Genomic DNA, 15,608 nt, shown 5'->3' on the forward strand with positions numbered 1-15,608 from the left:
ACAAAGAAAGGGAGGAAGAAACTTTTTCCAGGTTTTTATAGTAATCTTACGAAGAAACCTTGAAGGAAGGCATGTCGGCAGAAAATCCCTTCTTGATGATGTCCGTGGTGATGTATTCGGGGAAGTCGAAATCATCGTCAAGCTTCTGGATAGTAATAGTACCATCACTGAGATAAGAGACCATACCGGTGAATGTAGTATCAGTAGGACGCTTGAAGTAGTCGCAAGTACCACCACCTCCTTTTCCGGTGCCGGGGTTTCCTTGAGCGCTGTGGAGAGTCGATGTCATGTACTCGCAAGCTGGAGCCTGTGGGTAGAGAACTTCCCAGATATCGAATTCACCGCAACCGGAATCCCAGCAGGACCAGTTTTTGTCAGCAGGGTATTGTTGAGTACGTCCAATCAAAGAGTTCAAAGACCAGATAGCGGGCATGTTGGAGTTGCCATAGATGTTGCTGTCGTCAGTGTGAGCAGGTGGCATGGTAAACTTGAAAACGAAAACTTTGTTATCACCGTCCCATCCGCCTATATTACGATGTATTAGTACTTGGAGAAAAAAAGAAAAAAAGGAGAGAGAAAAAAGATTATGATGTTAGGCGAACTTACGATAGCAGACATCGTCCCCATAAGCATAACCGCAGGTCCCATCACATGTCTGATTGGTCCAGATCGAGAATTCTTCATTGACACCGAAGAGAGTGTTGTCGGCAAGGATTTGGGGCGTGGCGGAGCCATCCTTTCCATCGGCAGACATATGCGAAAGAGAATTTCCGAAACAGCTGGTCCACTTTCCAGAGCCAATACCGCCCTTGTTGTTCAAGAAAGTGACACCTTCGAGGATCTGCTTGCCGGAGTCGTAGAACCCAGCCCTCTTCCAGAGATCACCATTCGCTGGCTTCTTTGGCTTGCTGCTCTTTCCATGAGCCTTGTAGGCGTTAGCAACAACGGCTGATGGGGCTGCAACGACCTTCGAGGTGGTGGAAGTGGTTGGGGCTGGAGCGTCAACGTATTGCGTGAGGGTAACGACCTCCTCGACGACTTCGGTCTTTATATTCAACTTCCTCTTATGATGATGAATGTGTTCGAATCGACGATGCTTGTGTGGCGCCTCCTCACGCTTTTGATAACCCTCTGGGATGTCCTCTTCATCTTCTGGAGTATTATCAATGTAATAGGCCGCAAAGTTGTACAACTTAAGGGGGCCTCGAAGATGGAATGTGATCTTCAAGAGAGAAAAAGGTTATTAAAAATTCCTAGAGGAAGGGCTATAAGAACTGCGACTGACCTGCTCGTTAAGAGGCGCTAATGGACCGCTATAGGTTCGCTCCGCGTAATCAACGGAGCAAGAACCACTGTTATCCGACATGATGCTCGGAGTCTTGAAAGTACCAGAGCACCCAACATTGGTGTACTGCATTTTGTTGACCTCATTACAGTACCAGACATTGTTAATGACCTGCTTCGCTTCGCTCATCCGGCCCATGGCCAAGATGGCACCCAGAAATACCGTTTTCCCGAACGGCATTGTGTCTTGAAAGTCGGTAAGATGATCAAGTTAGTCGGTTTGAATATCGCTTAAAGCCCGAGGATATTGAAATCAATAAATTGCAAAACTGGTAATGAGCGTGGTCGGACTATGAAGCCCGCACGAAAAGGAATGACTATGAAAAAGTTGAAGAAATTCGTGAAGTGTGTTAAAGAACACAATACATGTCGCAAGATATGCGAAGAGAAGAAAAGGGAAAAGACAGAGCAGAGGGGATTTGGCTAGTAATGAAGGCACGACTTAGGCCAGCGGTCGGCAGAAAAACATGCGCATGCATGTGTGGTGGAAAATTCGAAAAGGGGTGAGCCACCCTAGTCAACCAGAAACAGGCCATCGCTGGAAGTTGCTCCATAGAGAGAAAAAGTAAAACATCGAAAGGGATCCCTGCTTGGTTTTTCTTGTCCACCCAAACGAGCCGGTAGGCCACAGAAAGAGACATATTTGGGCAAGGGTTGAGCGCTCAACGAGGAAACAGATTGGTGATTGGCCAGGAACCGCTTCATTTTGGGCAATGTGCGCATTACGCGGTGTAGCCAATCCCGTGCAGGCATTTTTTAAGATTAAGCTTCTTGGTCCCGCCAGGAGAAACTTCTTTGCAAAAGTCTAAAGAATGCCAACAAATCCCCTTTGCCTAATGGTCCATGCCACTTGCAAGCGACAATTCCAATCTTTTCAGCACAGCTAGATGCAATTATCGAGATAGAAGTCTCGAGTAGGCGGGTTCAATATGCGACATGCATTCTGGGAAACTGCGATTGCAACCTCTCATTTTTGACCGGACCGAGATCTCCAGGCAGGCTAGCCCTAGGCTAGCTGCCCAGGATGTCATTTCGCTTGTCAATCAACAATGATAAGGAGGCCAGTCGATTTCGACCCATAATCAAAACCGAGAGGCGCTAGTCAAGTCCGTCATTAAATGACGATCGCATGACAGACTAATCGCATGACATTTTCTCCGAAATATTGATGGTGGTTTTTCCACACAATGCTTTGACAGCGGCAAGCAGTGTGGCGTGTGTGTATGTGAAGAGGGGTTGATGAAACTTTTTTCAGGGATACAGAAGACAGCTTAGCTTACCAGTGGAGGGCAATTCGCACCAAATATAGTACTATCAATGTCGATGTTAGCTAGCATTCCAGAGATCAGGAACTGTCAATTTCAATATGAAATGCCATCAAAAGTTCCCAGAGAAGCGACAATCGGGGGCATCTTCATTCCTTCCAAACTTACCGGTTGCAAGGGTTAAAAAGATAGATAATAAGTCACCGTATCCAAGAAGGGGTTACCTTTCCTTCCTGATCCGCTAATGCGAGTAAGATAAGAAGTCCCAATAGAAGGCAGTTAACCTCCTTCTCGAACCTGCGAACAACTGAGAAAGGAGTGTGGATATCGCCAGGATCGGACGGAAAAACAAGGGCTAACGACTAGTCGTGAAGAAAGGAAGGGGTTGTCAGAACAATCGCTCGGAAGTATGGTGCAGGGATGATAATTATGACGATGGTGATGATAGATCAAGGTATTGTGGAGGTATTAAGTAGCTGGAAGGGAGGTGGGAGAATGAAGGGAGAAGGAGGAGTGACACGTTTAAGGCTTCGCTGAGCGTTGAAGTCGCTGTTATTAAGCAACGGAAAGCTGCGTGCGGTAAAGGGCATGGCGCACAGAATATCCCTCTTCCCTTTCTGTCTGTCCAGCAACATCAACCGCCATCACCATAACCCACCGCTGGACCAAGGGGACAATACCCCAAACCTCAAAAGGCTTGATGCACGGACGATAGCTTGGTGGTATCGTCAAATTCCGACCCGAGTCAAGTTCAGACCTGGTTCAATTGAGCTAGCGCCCTTATTACGCAACAGACAACGCGTCCACTCTCACTACCTTGGACCTGTAACTCACCCTCGACAGAATCTTATATCGATGTTATCCCTTCCAATTCAACAATTGTTAGAATTCAAATACTGAGCTAACGCTGCTGCAGGTCGATGCAGGTACCGTTTGCAGAGGTTATGCCACGTTCACATGCATACTAGCCAAGCCCCGGTCCCAGAAGTCGGCATGTAAGCACTGCACTACACTGCAGCACCAGTCGAGACTCGGCTTATCTCATCATCAGGTCAGAAACCCCATTTAATTTGTTTACAAGGCAGCTGGACCTTGTCAAACAAATTCCTTCACATACTACACCGTGCATACACATCAAATATCGCGCATCCAGGCTCCTGCACAATGCAGTATCCTCAGAATCAGGAGAACATACTCAGGGGGCCCAGTACTTCATTACTACTTTCACTACCCGAAGAGCTCGTCGAGCAAATCTGCCAGCAGCTTTCGTCTAACAGGGATAGCAGTTCCCTAGCCTTTCTATGCCGAGCATCCAAAGATTTGAACAGGATTGCCACCCGGTTTCTCTATTCCGGTTTCTCTTCAAGGGGGAGCACACGACGTATAGCCCTTTTTCTAAGAACGCTCTATGAGCGGCCCGAGTTATGCACATACGTTCGTTGGCTATCATTGGATGGCGGTGTTTGGTTCAACCTCTCAGAGGAACACATTGGGTTTATATCCAAAGCGGCGGAAAGGTTCGGTCTTGACGTACTGTCACCGCATAAGCTCGATGTTTATCCCTCTAGCAAAGAAGAGAGCGAAAACGAGGAGGACGGAGACGATGAAGGCGAAAACCAAGCTCGTTCCGATGATGATGGTGAGAGAAACGACCAAGAAAATGTAAACCATGCGAGCGAAGAAAAAGACAAAGAATATGATGAAGAGGAGGATGACGATGAAGATGAGGATGCCTATCCGCGATCTCAGTTGGATGAATATCCATTTGAAACCATGGCCCAACTGATCATCGCATCGACACCAAATATTCGGAGTCTTCACGTCGAGGGAAGGCAGATAATGTGCGACACTGGCGAGGGAGCATTTACAATGCTTGAAGAGTTAGCTAAGCGATCCCCGCCACCAGCCTCTCTATTCCATCTCCGCCACCTCTCCTTTGGTCATGAAGATTATCGAGAAGTTTCTTTCAAATATTTTGAAGGTATCATAGCTCTGGCTCCCAATATCCGTACGATTTTGGCCAATCCCTGCTTCGACCAACCAATGTATGCTCCCAAAGCTCCAATCAACATTAGGAACGTCACCGACTTGCGATTCAAATCCGGGCATTTATCTACGCAGGGTTTGAACACGATCCTCTCTTCTTGCGACAGATTGGAGGTATTCCAATATTACTATGATACAATGTATTCTGGCCTAGACCCTGTATGTGCAACTCCAAGAGAGTTAATCGATGTTCTCTCACGCTACAAGGACTCACTCCGCTACCTCGACATCAATCTCGGAAGCCGTGAAGAGCATGAGGGGGGACTCTACTTTGGTCTTTGTATTGAAGGCCAAGAAATTCTCTCCCTCAAGGTGTTTTCACGCCTTGAGACGTTGAAAATTGACGGCACATCCGTCTTGTTCCCTGAGGTGGGCACCGACAAGTATCATACTAATATTCTCACCGAAATGCTCCCGCGATCAATTCGCACTCTACATCTAAAGGACATGCAAAAAGAGGCCGCGGCAAATTTGATTACGCTAACAGATTCGCTCGAATATTTTCCATATCTCTCTGAAATTTATTTAGCTGGTAATGAAATTAATGGACCGCTGGGAAAGTTCGAGGTTATCTTCGAAGACACGGAAATCCAGATACTCCGCGAAAGGCTGACGAGTAGAGGAATCTCATTTCTCAAACGTGGACACTGGAAATACTCATTCGTCTCATATGGGGACGAGGAAACCATCGAATACTGGTAACTATGCGAGTATCGAGCTGTTAGATTTTTTATCATCCATTGGTAGACCCACACACGTGGTAGTTCAGGTGCCGCCACGTTCTCCACAGCGGGTGAAGAAACAAAGTAAGCATTTTATGCCGCCGTCTTGCCACGCAGCTTAAGCAGGCATTTCGACTTCAATAGAGTCTGATCAAGTTTAATATATTCATCGACCTCCTGAATTATTAATTACTGCGCGGGTACCCTTTCCCCAACCCCATTTCAAGAAAGCCGAAAATATGAGACTCTTACTTCCTGAGACAAATTTAGAAGCTCAGTGGCTTAGAGCTTCAAAGATGATTTACCTCCTTTTCCATATGCATCACAGCCAATGTTATCTCTCTCTCTCCAAGATCTTGGGCAACTCATCAAGAACATCAAGATTCTTGGGGTGTTGCGCCCAGAGCGCTGGTGACGTTCTTTAGACCTTCTAGAGAGGTTATTTGATTACCGTGTATAAATTCTGACTATAACAATTGTGATAGGGGTGCTAGAATAAAGACCTGCTTGTCAGACCATCGATTCAAGCCCCAATCCTAAAGTTGTTGTAAATTGAAGCATCAACGCAGTTAAGTGTCTTGGGTCAGTATATGTGAGTCCACCGCTAAAAAAGGGCTACTTACACCGCCTTCGCTAGCGCCATGGCATGAAAGTCTATCAATTAGAACGGCAGCACGAGACTTGAAGGGAAGGCAATGATTTCTTCGAGATGAAACTTCAACCTTGAATTAACCTTAGAAATAAATCTATTAATATTTTAAATTTTATAAACTTGTTGATTTTTTGAGTGATCCCAAAAGCTGAAGCTTAAGTGTTTAATCCTGGCACGGTGATAAAATTAGAGCATATTGATATAAATCTGTAAAAATCTATGATATCTTGTTGTGAGGGGCATGCTTGCACCAAGTACACAGTGAAGCCCGTCGAACCAGCGAAGTTCTGGGTTATAGTTAAAATATTATTGGCGGCGGCACACAGGCAGACCTATAGAGATATTCCACCGTATTAAGTATGTGACCAGAAGTCTTATATATCGGATTTTTGAAAACCAACTGTACTTGTTTAATTGTTTCCATTGTAGCTAAGTACTGTGCCGGAAAGGGGTGTATTTCGAATACCAGTGCGATACTAATCATAATAAATGTATGGCTAGCTTTGAACATCATTTTGGTGCGTACGAAGGGCTAAAATACCGGTTCATTACAGTAATACTACAATTAGTCTTATTTAATATTTATATATCGATATCGTAGTCTTGTCGTAATAATACCACCCCACCCGTCTAAACAACTAGACTAATACCACCCCATCTATTGGGAGAATAATTCCTTACTTAGGTAAGTCCTCCGTATTTTTTTATACAAATATTTGGTGATTGTGGGATGTTATACTTTGCAAACCGTGAAGTAGCTCCGTTTTGACATCTCACCCCCAAGTCTCCGTAGTTCTCAATTGCAGGCATAAAATTTCAAAAGGAAGTAATTTTATATAATTTAATAGTCAGGATTTGGGACAACATCCAAATAGTCGGAGCTTGTAGCTAATATGACTATAGACTATGTGTTAGATTTTTCTCAAAGGAGTTTTTCAACATTCACCGTGAACCCTGTACAGGGTTAAACTTGGCACCCTAGCTTTTGGCAGATGGAAGTGTCTTTTTAGATACTCAATTCATGATCACTGGTCTTCTTATATGTTTTATTAGTCTCGAAGCCAGAGCTGCCCCTGTCCCCGCATCTTGGGCGGCTCTTTGATAAACTAACGAACCTTTACTTTACGCTATGGTGGAGCTTTCTGTGGGAATTAAATTTTAATACACCATGAAAGTCTAAGAAATACAAAATTTAGACAACCCCTTGTCGTTGTGCAGCCACCTCCGAATGAAATGCCTGTATGCAGTGTTGTAAAGTAAAAACGGGGCTCTTATTATCTAGGAGTTAAAGATTTCGGCTCTAGCGAACTGCTTGCAATTCTTTCGGAGGCTGCGTTTTAGATCAAAGCAAAACTTAAAGTGCCCGATACATCGACGAATTATCAATTCACGTAGTACAGTGTTGAGAATCGTAGTGTGAAATAAACGATAGTTCGTGTGTAAAGGTATCAATTATGCAGCCATAGGCTTCTTTTTATTGTATGCTAATGCCTTATGCGTCTTCATATCGTACGGGGCGTCTCTGCCACGGTGTCCTAGGTTGAATATTATTTCAAATTAGCCGTTGAAAAGGTTTTGGTTACGACACCCCTAGAGGTTTTGTCTATACCTTCATTGAAACATTCTGTACAATACAGATCACCGTCACAACCTAAGCACTTGACCACAGCATCTTCATTACATATACCTTATAGTAATGAACAACTGGGTTAGCATGTTTGAATCTAGTTTTGTCATTAAAAAGGGTTGCATAGAGCAAAACTTACAGCACCAATTCTCAATATCATCCGCTAGATCGTCAACCTTTTGGGTCATTGTCTTCTTGCCCTTAACACCAGGCTGTGATTTGGGGACACCAGGAAGATTCAATGAGTTCAGCGGTAAATCTTTGGGAGGTGGTGGTAGGTTTAACTGATCCAGCGCGGCGAATCGTTTCGCCAGTTCATCATCGGCATCATCGGCATCTTCGTTGCCCGGTGAGGAGACGTTGTGAGCCGCATTCTTTGATCCTTCTTTATCTTCGACTGTATCTTCGAGGCTTAAAGAATCTTGGATCTGGCGTAATATTACATCCGCTTCGTCATCTGAATTCGCAGTTTTATCTTCATCATGCTCATTGGTTTTGGCTGAGCTTTCGAGTAATGTCTTTTTTTTATCTGATTCTTCTTTTTGATCTTGGGCTTTTAACCTCTCTTTTGCTTCTGCAAGAAGTTTATTCACAGCACTAGAGTCGTCGTTATTTAATTTCCCCGCCTGCTTCCCTTCTATCGATAGAGATTTTGCCTCCTCGATCCATGAAGTATCTTCAGCACCCAATTCTTCAAGTAAATCCTATTAGATAAAATCTTTATTAGCACTTTGCGCTACTTTTATTTCCCCCCCCAGGCCTGGGTACGAGACAATAACAGTGCGATAAAATTGATTGAATCTACTGGTATCCTACCTCGAGGGAAGCTTCTTCAGTCGCTTGCCAGCTACTACTAGCGTCGTAACTGGTTTTATCGAGAGCGGCGGGTTTATCCCATCCATTATTTGCAACCGGTTTCTTGGAGAAAATACTCTCAAATCTTTTCGCGAGGTCGTCGTCCTCACCCATCATAAACTTAGGGTGTCGTATTTTATATCCTAATTTTGTAGCGTTGAAGTTGTCGGTTGTTTGTGGATATCAAGTCGACCTCCTGTCGGGAAATACGGTAGCTTTATACAGGTCTGGTTAAGTTAGGAAGTACCCTCGCCGAAAGTATCTCCTCGTGATACTCTGGGACCTATTAGAGTTGTCAATTTACACCCTGTATAGAGTGCAGCTTAATGTGGTCATGCATCCCAGGTTGCGTACGTTACGTTTGGTCGAGCTTGGAGTTGACTAGTCGTATAGTTGCGGGGTGTTGGAAAGTCCAAGCAATCCTGGTTCGTTGGCCCAGCCCCGGCCGCAAAAAGCAAAGTTCGCTTTAGCATAAGTTTCGGCCCAAAGAAAAAAAAAATTCTGGAGAGCGCCTTTTGCTCTCTCGTCAACTTCTTCAACCTCGCGACCAGAACAGTGATACCATACTCTATGCCGACCAATTGAAATTCTCTAACTAGATCAACGATCGCATCATCCTCTTAACCATGGTTAAGAAAGAACTGTACGGCCTTCCTTCTAAATCCACTACTATTCCTAAAAACACCAGTCATCGGTCATACTAAAATTTTCTATCAATAGTGACAAGCGCATCACAGCGCTGATACGAAATGGAGTTCAGGTACATCTATAATTCGTATATAATATATCTCTCGAGCATTAAATAGTAACTCCCGAATAGGAAAAGAAACGATCCTTCTTCATCGTTGTAGGCGACCGCGCCAAGGACGTCATCGTCCATCTACACTACATCCTTTCCCACGTCGACATCAAGCAAAACCGGTCGGTACTATGGGCCTACAAGCAGAAACTCATTGGTTTCACCAGTCACCGAAAAAAGCGAGAAGCAAAGATAAAGAAAGAAATAAAACGCGGTATTCGTGAAGCGAACTCGGAAGACCCCTTCGAGCTATTCGTCAGCTCCCAGGATATCAGATATGTATACTATAAAGAGACGGAAAAGATTTTGGGAAATACGTATGGAATGTGTATTCTTCAGGATTTTGAGGCTATTACGCCCAACCTGCTGGCAAGGACGATTGAAACCGTGGAGGGGGGTGGCTTGGTCATCATGCTGTTGAAGACAATGACGAGTTTGAAGCAGTTGTATACGATGTCGATGGATGTTCATTCGCGGTATAGGACTGAGGCTCACGGAGACGTGGTGGCGAGGTTTAACGAACGATTTATATTATCGCTTGGAGATTGTCAGAGCTGTTTGGTCATAGACGACGAAATGAACGTTCTACCGATATCAGGCGCCCGACATGTCAAACAGCTACCTCCAGTATCCTCGGACAACAAGGATTCGAAATCGAAGAAAGAATTGGATGCGGTGAAGGAGATGGTGGCAGATGTCCAACCTACATCTTCATTGGTTAACCTGGCAAAGACGGCCGATCAGGCTCAGGCGCTGTTGACCTTCATCAAAGCGATAACAGAAAAAACCCTCCGAAGTACAGTCACATTAACGGCCGGCCGTGGGCGAGGAAAGTCCGCAGCACTCGGTGTTGCAATTGCTGCGGCAGTAGCATACGGCTATTCCAACATCTTCATAACTTCCCCCAGTCCGGAGAACTTGAAAACCCTCTTTCAATTCATATTTAAGGGTTTCGACGCTTTAGGCTATACCGATCATCTCGACTACAACATCGTCCAATCTACAAACCCAGACTTTAACAAGGCCATTGTCAGAGTCAATATCTTCCGCCAGCATAGACAGACGATTCAGTACATCCAACCCGCAGATGCGCACGTCCTAGGACAAGCAGAACTAGTAGTAATCGATGAAGCCGCCGCAATCCCACTCCCTCTGGTTCGAAACCTCTTGGGTCCATATCTTGTCTTCATGGCTTCCACTATCAACGGCTACGAAGGCACAGGTCGATCTCTTTCCCTCAAGCTCATCCAGCAACTGCGTGATCAATCCCGTAATACCAGCAAACCCGCCGATTCCAAAGATAACGGTGTTCCAGGCGGCCGTCAACTCCAAGAAATAGTCTTGAACGAACCAATTCGTTATGCCCCCGGAGATTCAGTTGAAGAATGGCTAAACAAGCTCCTCTGCTTAAACGCCACACTTCCTCGGAAGTCCAGCATCAAAGGTTGTCCTCACCCGGATGAATGCCAGCTATACAACGTTAACAGAGATACTTTATTCTCATACAACAAGGTTTGCGAAGCATTCCTCCAAAACATGATGGCACTCTACGTTGCAAGTCACTATAAAAACTCCCCGAACGATCTTCAACTAATGAGCGATGCACCCGCGCACCAACTTTTCGTTCTACTACCTCCAATTGATCCAAACTCCAAGGAAATCCCGGAACCACTGTGTGTAATTCAAGTGGCCTTGGAAGGTCAGATCTCAAAGCAGTCAGTACTGAGCCAACTTGGTCGAGGGCAGCGCGCAGACGGAGATTTAATCCCCTGGCTCGTGACCCAACAATTCCAAGACGAAGACTTTGCTACTCTATCCGGCGCAAGAGTAGTCCGTATCGCCGTGAACCCAGAATACACAAAAATGGGCTACGGTTCTAAAGCCCTCCAACTCCTCCAAGAGTTTTATGAAGGAAAATTCGCCAGTTTGGATGAAAATGATACCTATATTAACGAGAAAATGGTCAGAATAACAGACGAAGAACTTGAAGATGCTTCTTTAACCACCGACAAAGTCGCCGTCAGAGAGATGAACGCCATGCCTCCACTTCTCCTCCGCCTCAACGAAAAGAGACCAGATGAACTGGATTACCTAGGTGTATCATATGGCCTAACAAACCAACTTCACCGATTCTGGAAGAAAGCAAGTTTCGTACCTGTATACCTCCGTCAAACTCCCAACGAACTGACGGGAGAGCACACTTGCGTAATGATTAAAACGTTGGCAGAGAAGGATAAAGAATGGCTCGGCGCCTTTGCAAAAGATTTCCACAAGAGGTTTATCAACCTCCTAGCCTACCAATTCAGGGCATTCCCATCAGTCCAGTCATTGTCGATCATGGAATCTGCTACCGCCGGTGCAGCATTAGCAAACATCCCGACAATACCTCTACGAAGGGATCAACTCGACGAACAATTCTCGCCATTCGACTTGAAGAGACTGGAATCTTATGCGAACAGCATGTTAGATCACCATGTCATCACCGATTTGGTCCCCTTAATCTCATCTTTGTACTTCACCGGAAAACTCCCAGCGACCGCTAAACTCTCCGGTGTTCAGAGCGCGATCCTATTGGCTATAGGTCTTCAAAAGAAGACTACCGAAGACGTAGAAAAGGAGTTAAACCTACCCAACCAACAGGTCCTAGCTATGTTTGTAAAGATCATGAGAAAAGTGTCTACTGCACTAGGAGGAATTGTTTCACAGGCCATTGAGGAGACTTTGCCGGCTGAACATCACGGCAGAAAGAAAATTGGTGCTGAGGAGGCTATTGACGGCGGTGAGGACGAGGAGATGGCGGATGTGTCAAAGAGATTGAAGCCTTTGGAGCAAACTTTGGAAGAGGACCTGGAGGAGGGAGCTGATGAGGTTAAGATCGCGTTGAAGGAGAAGCAGAGGGAGTTGATTAATGCTTTGGATTTGCAGAAGTAAGTTTACCTTCCCATTTTCCCTGTTTTTTGACTATCATACCATTAGTACATGAGGATATGAGGATACTAACACCTGGACGTTGCTAGATATGAAATCCCATCTGCCTCCGGAGAATGGGAGGATGCAGAAAAACAAGTTACTGGCGGCAACAGCACTGGAAGAAGCACGACGATTAGCGTCAAGTCTTCGAAACAGATAAAGAGGAAAGCCGGCGAATCTGCAGCAGAGATTTATGAAAAGGAGATGAGTTCTACAAAATCCTCTAAGAAGAATAAGAGGAAGTGAGCTTCTATTCTCTTTTCATAGGTAAGACTTGTGTGACACAAAAAGAGGGTTGGTTTGCAACTGGTGTAATATAAATGCATCTTTGCAGGAGTTTCTCTTGGGGGTTGTAGATGTACGATATTTTATGTAAAGATACTTATAGCACTACGTTCTACATATATGAATGGATCATGAGTACTGAAATATGCATTTTTCCTTTTAATTCAATTATTCTTCTTTTAGGATTATACATATGTCTAGTTGCAAAGCAGCCGACTGCCTCGAACCTTCAAAAGAGCTTTTCTACCAGTCCCAAGCTCATAGTCTTTTCTATGTTATGCTGTAACATATGCTAAAATGCAAGTAAATGCACAAAACCACCATCATCTGATGATATCAAACCTCTATCGATCTAGCAGCAGGAGCCGAACCTTCAGCCGAAGTTCCAACCCCTCCACCATCACCAATAGTTGAACGATCCACCCCTTTCCCCTTCCAACGTGCCCCACCAGGCAACTCATCACTAGGCAAATCAACACTCAGTGGCTCCGGACGCCTGTATATATCGGGGACATTCTAAATCCTCTCGATGACAATCGCCGTAGCTCCACCGCCTCCATTACAGATACCCGCACAACCCACCTTAGCGTCTCTAGCCTCCAAAACACCAAGTAATGTAGCAACAATTCTAGCGCCAGAGGCACCGAGAGGATGACCCAAGGCGACGGCACCACCGTGAACATTGACCTTTTCAGCATCGATATCCAACAACTTTAGGTTTGCAAGGGCGACGACGGAGAAGGCTTCGTTGATTTCGAAGTAGTCAACTTCACCTTGGGATTTGCCGGCGTGTTTTAGAGCCTTTGGAATGGCGAGGGCTGGAGCTGTGGTGAATTTGCTGGGCTTGTGAGCGGCGTCACCCCAACCGAGGATTTTGGCGACAGGTTGGAGCTTGAGCTCCTTTAGCTTGGCTTCAGAGACCAAGACGACTGCAGCTGCACCGTCGGAGAGGGGGGAGGCGTTTGGAGCAGTGACAGTTCCGCCGTTAGGCTTGAATGCCGGCTTCATTGACCTCAGCTTCTCAACAAGTAACTATATATCCACAAACTAATTAGCAAATTTATCCCAAAGCTTCATCAAGTCTTCGACAAAAGAAGAACGGGGGGGAAGAATGGTTTACTGACATTCTTAGCCTCATCATCAGCCGTAACGGTAACAGCAGGCTTTCCACGAGGTCCTGGAACGGTAATAGGTGCGATCTCCTTATCAAAAAGTCCATTCTTCTGTGCCTCCTGGGCTTTCTGGTAACTTCTGATAGCATATTCATCCTGAGCTACACGATCAATACTATAGTCTTCAGCACACTCTTCAGCGGCCAATCCCATATGTACATCATCGTAAGCATCGGTCAAACCATCCTTGAGGATTCCATCGATCAAAGTCTGATTTCCGAAACGAGCACCGGTTCGTAGGTTTTGGGAGTAGTATGGGACATTCGACATGCTCTCTGTGCCACCGGCGATAACGATCTAATTGTTTCCCACCTCTCTATTAGCTATTGGACACCAAAAAAAAAAAAATCAAGGGAATACACGTACATCTGCATTGCCAGTCATGATAGTCTGAGCACCGAGAATGATAGCCTTCATTCCAGACGCGCAGACCTTGTTGACAGTGGTGGCGACAACAGTGTTAGAGAGTCCAGCTCCGATGGCACATTGTCTAGCGGGGTTCTGGCCGAGACTACAAGAATCACATCTGTCAGTATCCAGCTTATTACCTTATTAGAAATAGTGGTTTCCGAAGCATACCCAGCGGACAAGACATTTCCAAAGAAAACCTCCTCAACCTCCTCTGGCTTGACACCGGGGACCTTGGCAAGGGCAGCTAAAGGGGAGTAACTGGTCAGCTCCTTTTTGGTTCTAAAAGATGCCGAAGATGATATTATCGGGCCATTGACATACTCTTGATAGCGTGCGATCCTAGCTGGATAGCACTGAGTGCAGAGACGGAGCTACAATATCGCGGAGAGGAGGGGTTAGCGTGTCTGCTTGTCCGGCATCTAACCGTGAAGCCAAAGCAAAGAAGGTCGGAGGCCGACTTACCCTTGGAAACCACCAATTGGCGTCCTGGAAACAGCGGCAATGTAGACAACTGGCTTATCGGACATCTTGAAGACTTCAAAAAACGGTTTATCGAGGTAAAAAAAAGTTGTATGGTTTTTTTCTTTGGTTTCTGTCAAAAGGATTCGTCTGATGTTTTTGTTCAAAATGAGAGAGCTTGACTAGCTAGTTGTTGGTATTAGTTGGGGCAAGGTTGAGGTGGGGAGTTGTACTATGCATGCAATTGTCCGTGTCGTGGTTTGACTTGTGATCATGCATTGCCAGGCCACATCTTTATATACCTGGATAATTGACTTACTTGTGCTTACGATATTAACAGAAACAATATGATAGGACACCGGACTCCGAGTTCGGACTGAAGCTATCGCGAACCAGCGAGAGAGAGGGTTTCACAGTGAATGTTGTCGAGTTGTTGGGATTTCTCTGCCACGGATGTTCGGTAGCCGAGTTTGTGTGTGTACTCCATAGCTCTGGGTCTTCTCTACCTAATTGCGCCACACACACTCACAGCTTAACACGAGAAATAAGCTGCAACCAGGCGGATATCGACTGCAAAGATAGCTGTATGTAAGTACCCCCAAAAAGACAGCTTGTGGGGAACTAGGGGCTACAATTTGGCTTCCACGATTGGTTCACAGACTGCTTGGTTTACGCGGGCTAGTATTGGTTCATACCGTTGTAGAGAGGGAGTGAACGTTGAACCCCACCAGGCCTACCCGTCGGCTCAGCCGAACAAGCACCAGCTAGAGAACTGCCAATATCTAGGGTTGTTTATACTTATTCTGCCTCCTCATTCTTCCCTTCTATCTTTACTTCCTCCTTTTATATAAGTACTTAAGTACTTGGTATACTATATATATCACTCTCAAGTTTTGCGTGATTTGGATTCATAACATGGTGCTCGAGATATGTTGGTATCGAGATCAAGGCCTTCTATCATTTCAGAAACAATATGATCCTACTAATATAATACACATTAC

At 45.3% G+C, this 15,608-nt stretch overlaps 5 protein-coding genes across 5 annotated transcripts; 2 read left to right on the forward strand and 3 right to left on the reverse strand.

Annotated features, from left to right (window-relative positions):
• Positions 1-46: 46 nt before the first annotated feature.
• AOL_s00078g178 (uncharacterized protein) lies at positions 47-1,525 on the reverse strand (the record flags this gene model as incomplete). Its single annotated transcript, XM_011123441.1, has 3 exons — positions 47-525; positions 607-1,222; positions 1,286-1,525. 3 exons carry the CDS (start codon positions 1,523-1,525, stop codon positions 47-49), a joined length of 1,335 nt encoding a protein of 444 aa, XP_011121743.1.
• A 2,248-nt stretch (positions 1,526-3,773) lies between these two features.
• AOL_s00078g179 (uncharacterized protein) lies at positions 3,774-5,357 on the forward strand (the record flags this gene model as incomplete). The annotated part of the gene is made up of 1 exon (XM_011123442.1): positions 3,774-5,357. One exon carries the CDS (start codon positions 3,774-3,776, stop codon positions 5,355-5,357), a length of 1,584 nt encoding a protein of 527 aa, XP_011121744.1.
• A 2,124-nt stretch (positions 5,358-7,481) lies between these two features.
• Positions 7,482-8,625, reverse strand: AOL_s00078g180 (uncharacterized protein; the record flags this gene model as incomplete). Its single annotated transcript, XM_011123443.1, has 4 exons — positions 7,482-7,564; positions 7,639-7,716; positions 7,796-8,360; positions 8,473-8,625. 4 exons carry the CDS (start codon positions 8,623-8,625, stop codon positions 7,482-7,484), a joined length of 879 nt encoding a protein of 292 aa, XP_011121745.1.
• A 512-nt stretch (positions 8,626-9,137) lies between these two features.
• Positions 9,138-12,526, forward strand: AOL_s00078g181 (uncharacterized protein; the record flags this gene model as incomplete). Its single annotated transcript, XM_011123444.1, has 4 exons — positions 9,138-9,154; positions 9,232-9,271; positions 9,332-12,237; positions 12,328-12,526. 4 exons carry the CDS (start codon positions 9,138-9,140, stop codon positions 12,524-12,526), a joined length of 3,162 nt encoding a protein of 1,053 aa, XP_011121746.1.
• A 555-nt stretch (positions 12,527-13,081) lies between these two features.
• AOL_s00078g182 (uncharacterized protein) lies at positions 13,082-14,675 on the reverse strand (the record flags this gene model as incomplete). Its single annotated transcript, XM_011123445.1, has 6 exons — positions 13,082-13,597; positions 13,690-14,034; positions 14,104-14,248; positions 14,317-14,392; positions 14,470-14,519; positions 14,611-14,675. 6 exons carry the CDS (start codon positions 14,673-14,675, stop codon positions 13,082-13,084), a joined length of 1,197 nt encoding a protein of 398 aa, XP_011121747.1.
• Positions 14,676-15,608: the final 933 nt, after the last annotated feature.

This window comes from Orbilia oligospora (genome assembly GCF_000225545.1).
Source record: "Orbilia oligospora ATCC 24927 unplaced genomic scaffold scaffold00078, whole genome shotgun sequence".
Classification (NCBI taxonomy): Eukaryota; Fungi; Ascomycota; class Orbiliomycetes; order Orbiliales; family Orbiliaceae; genus Orbilia; species Orbilia oligospora.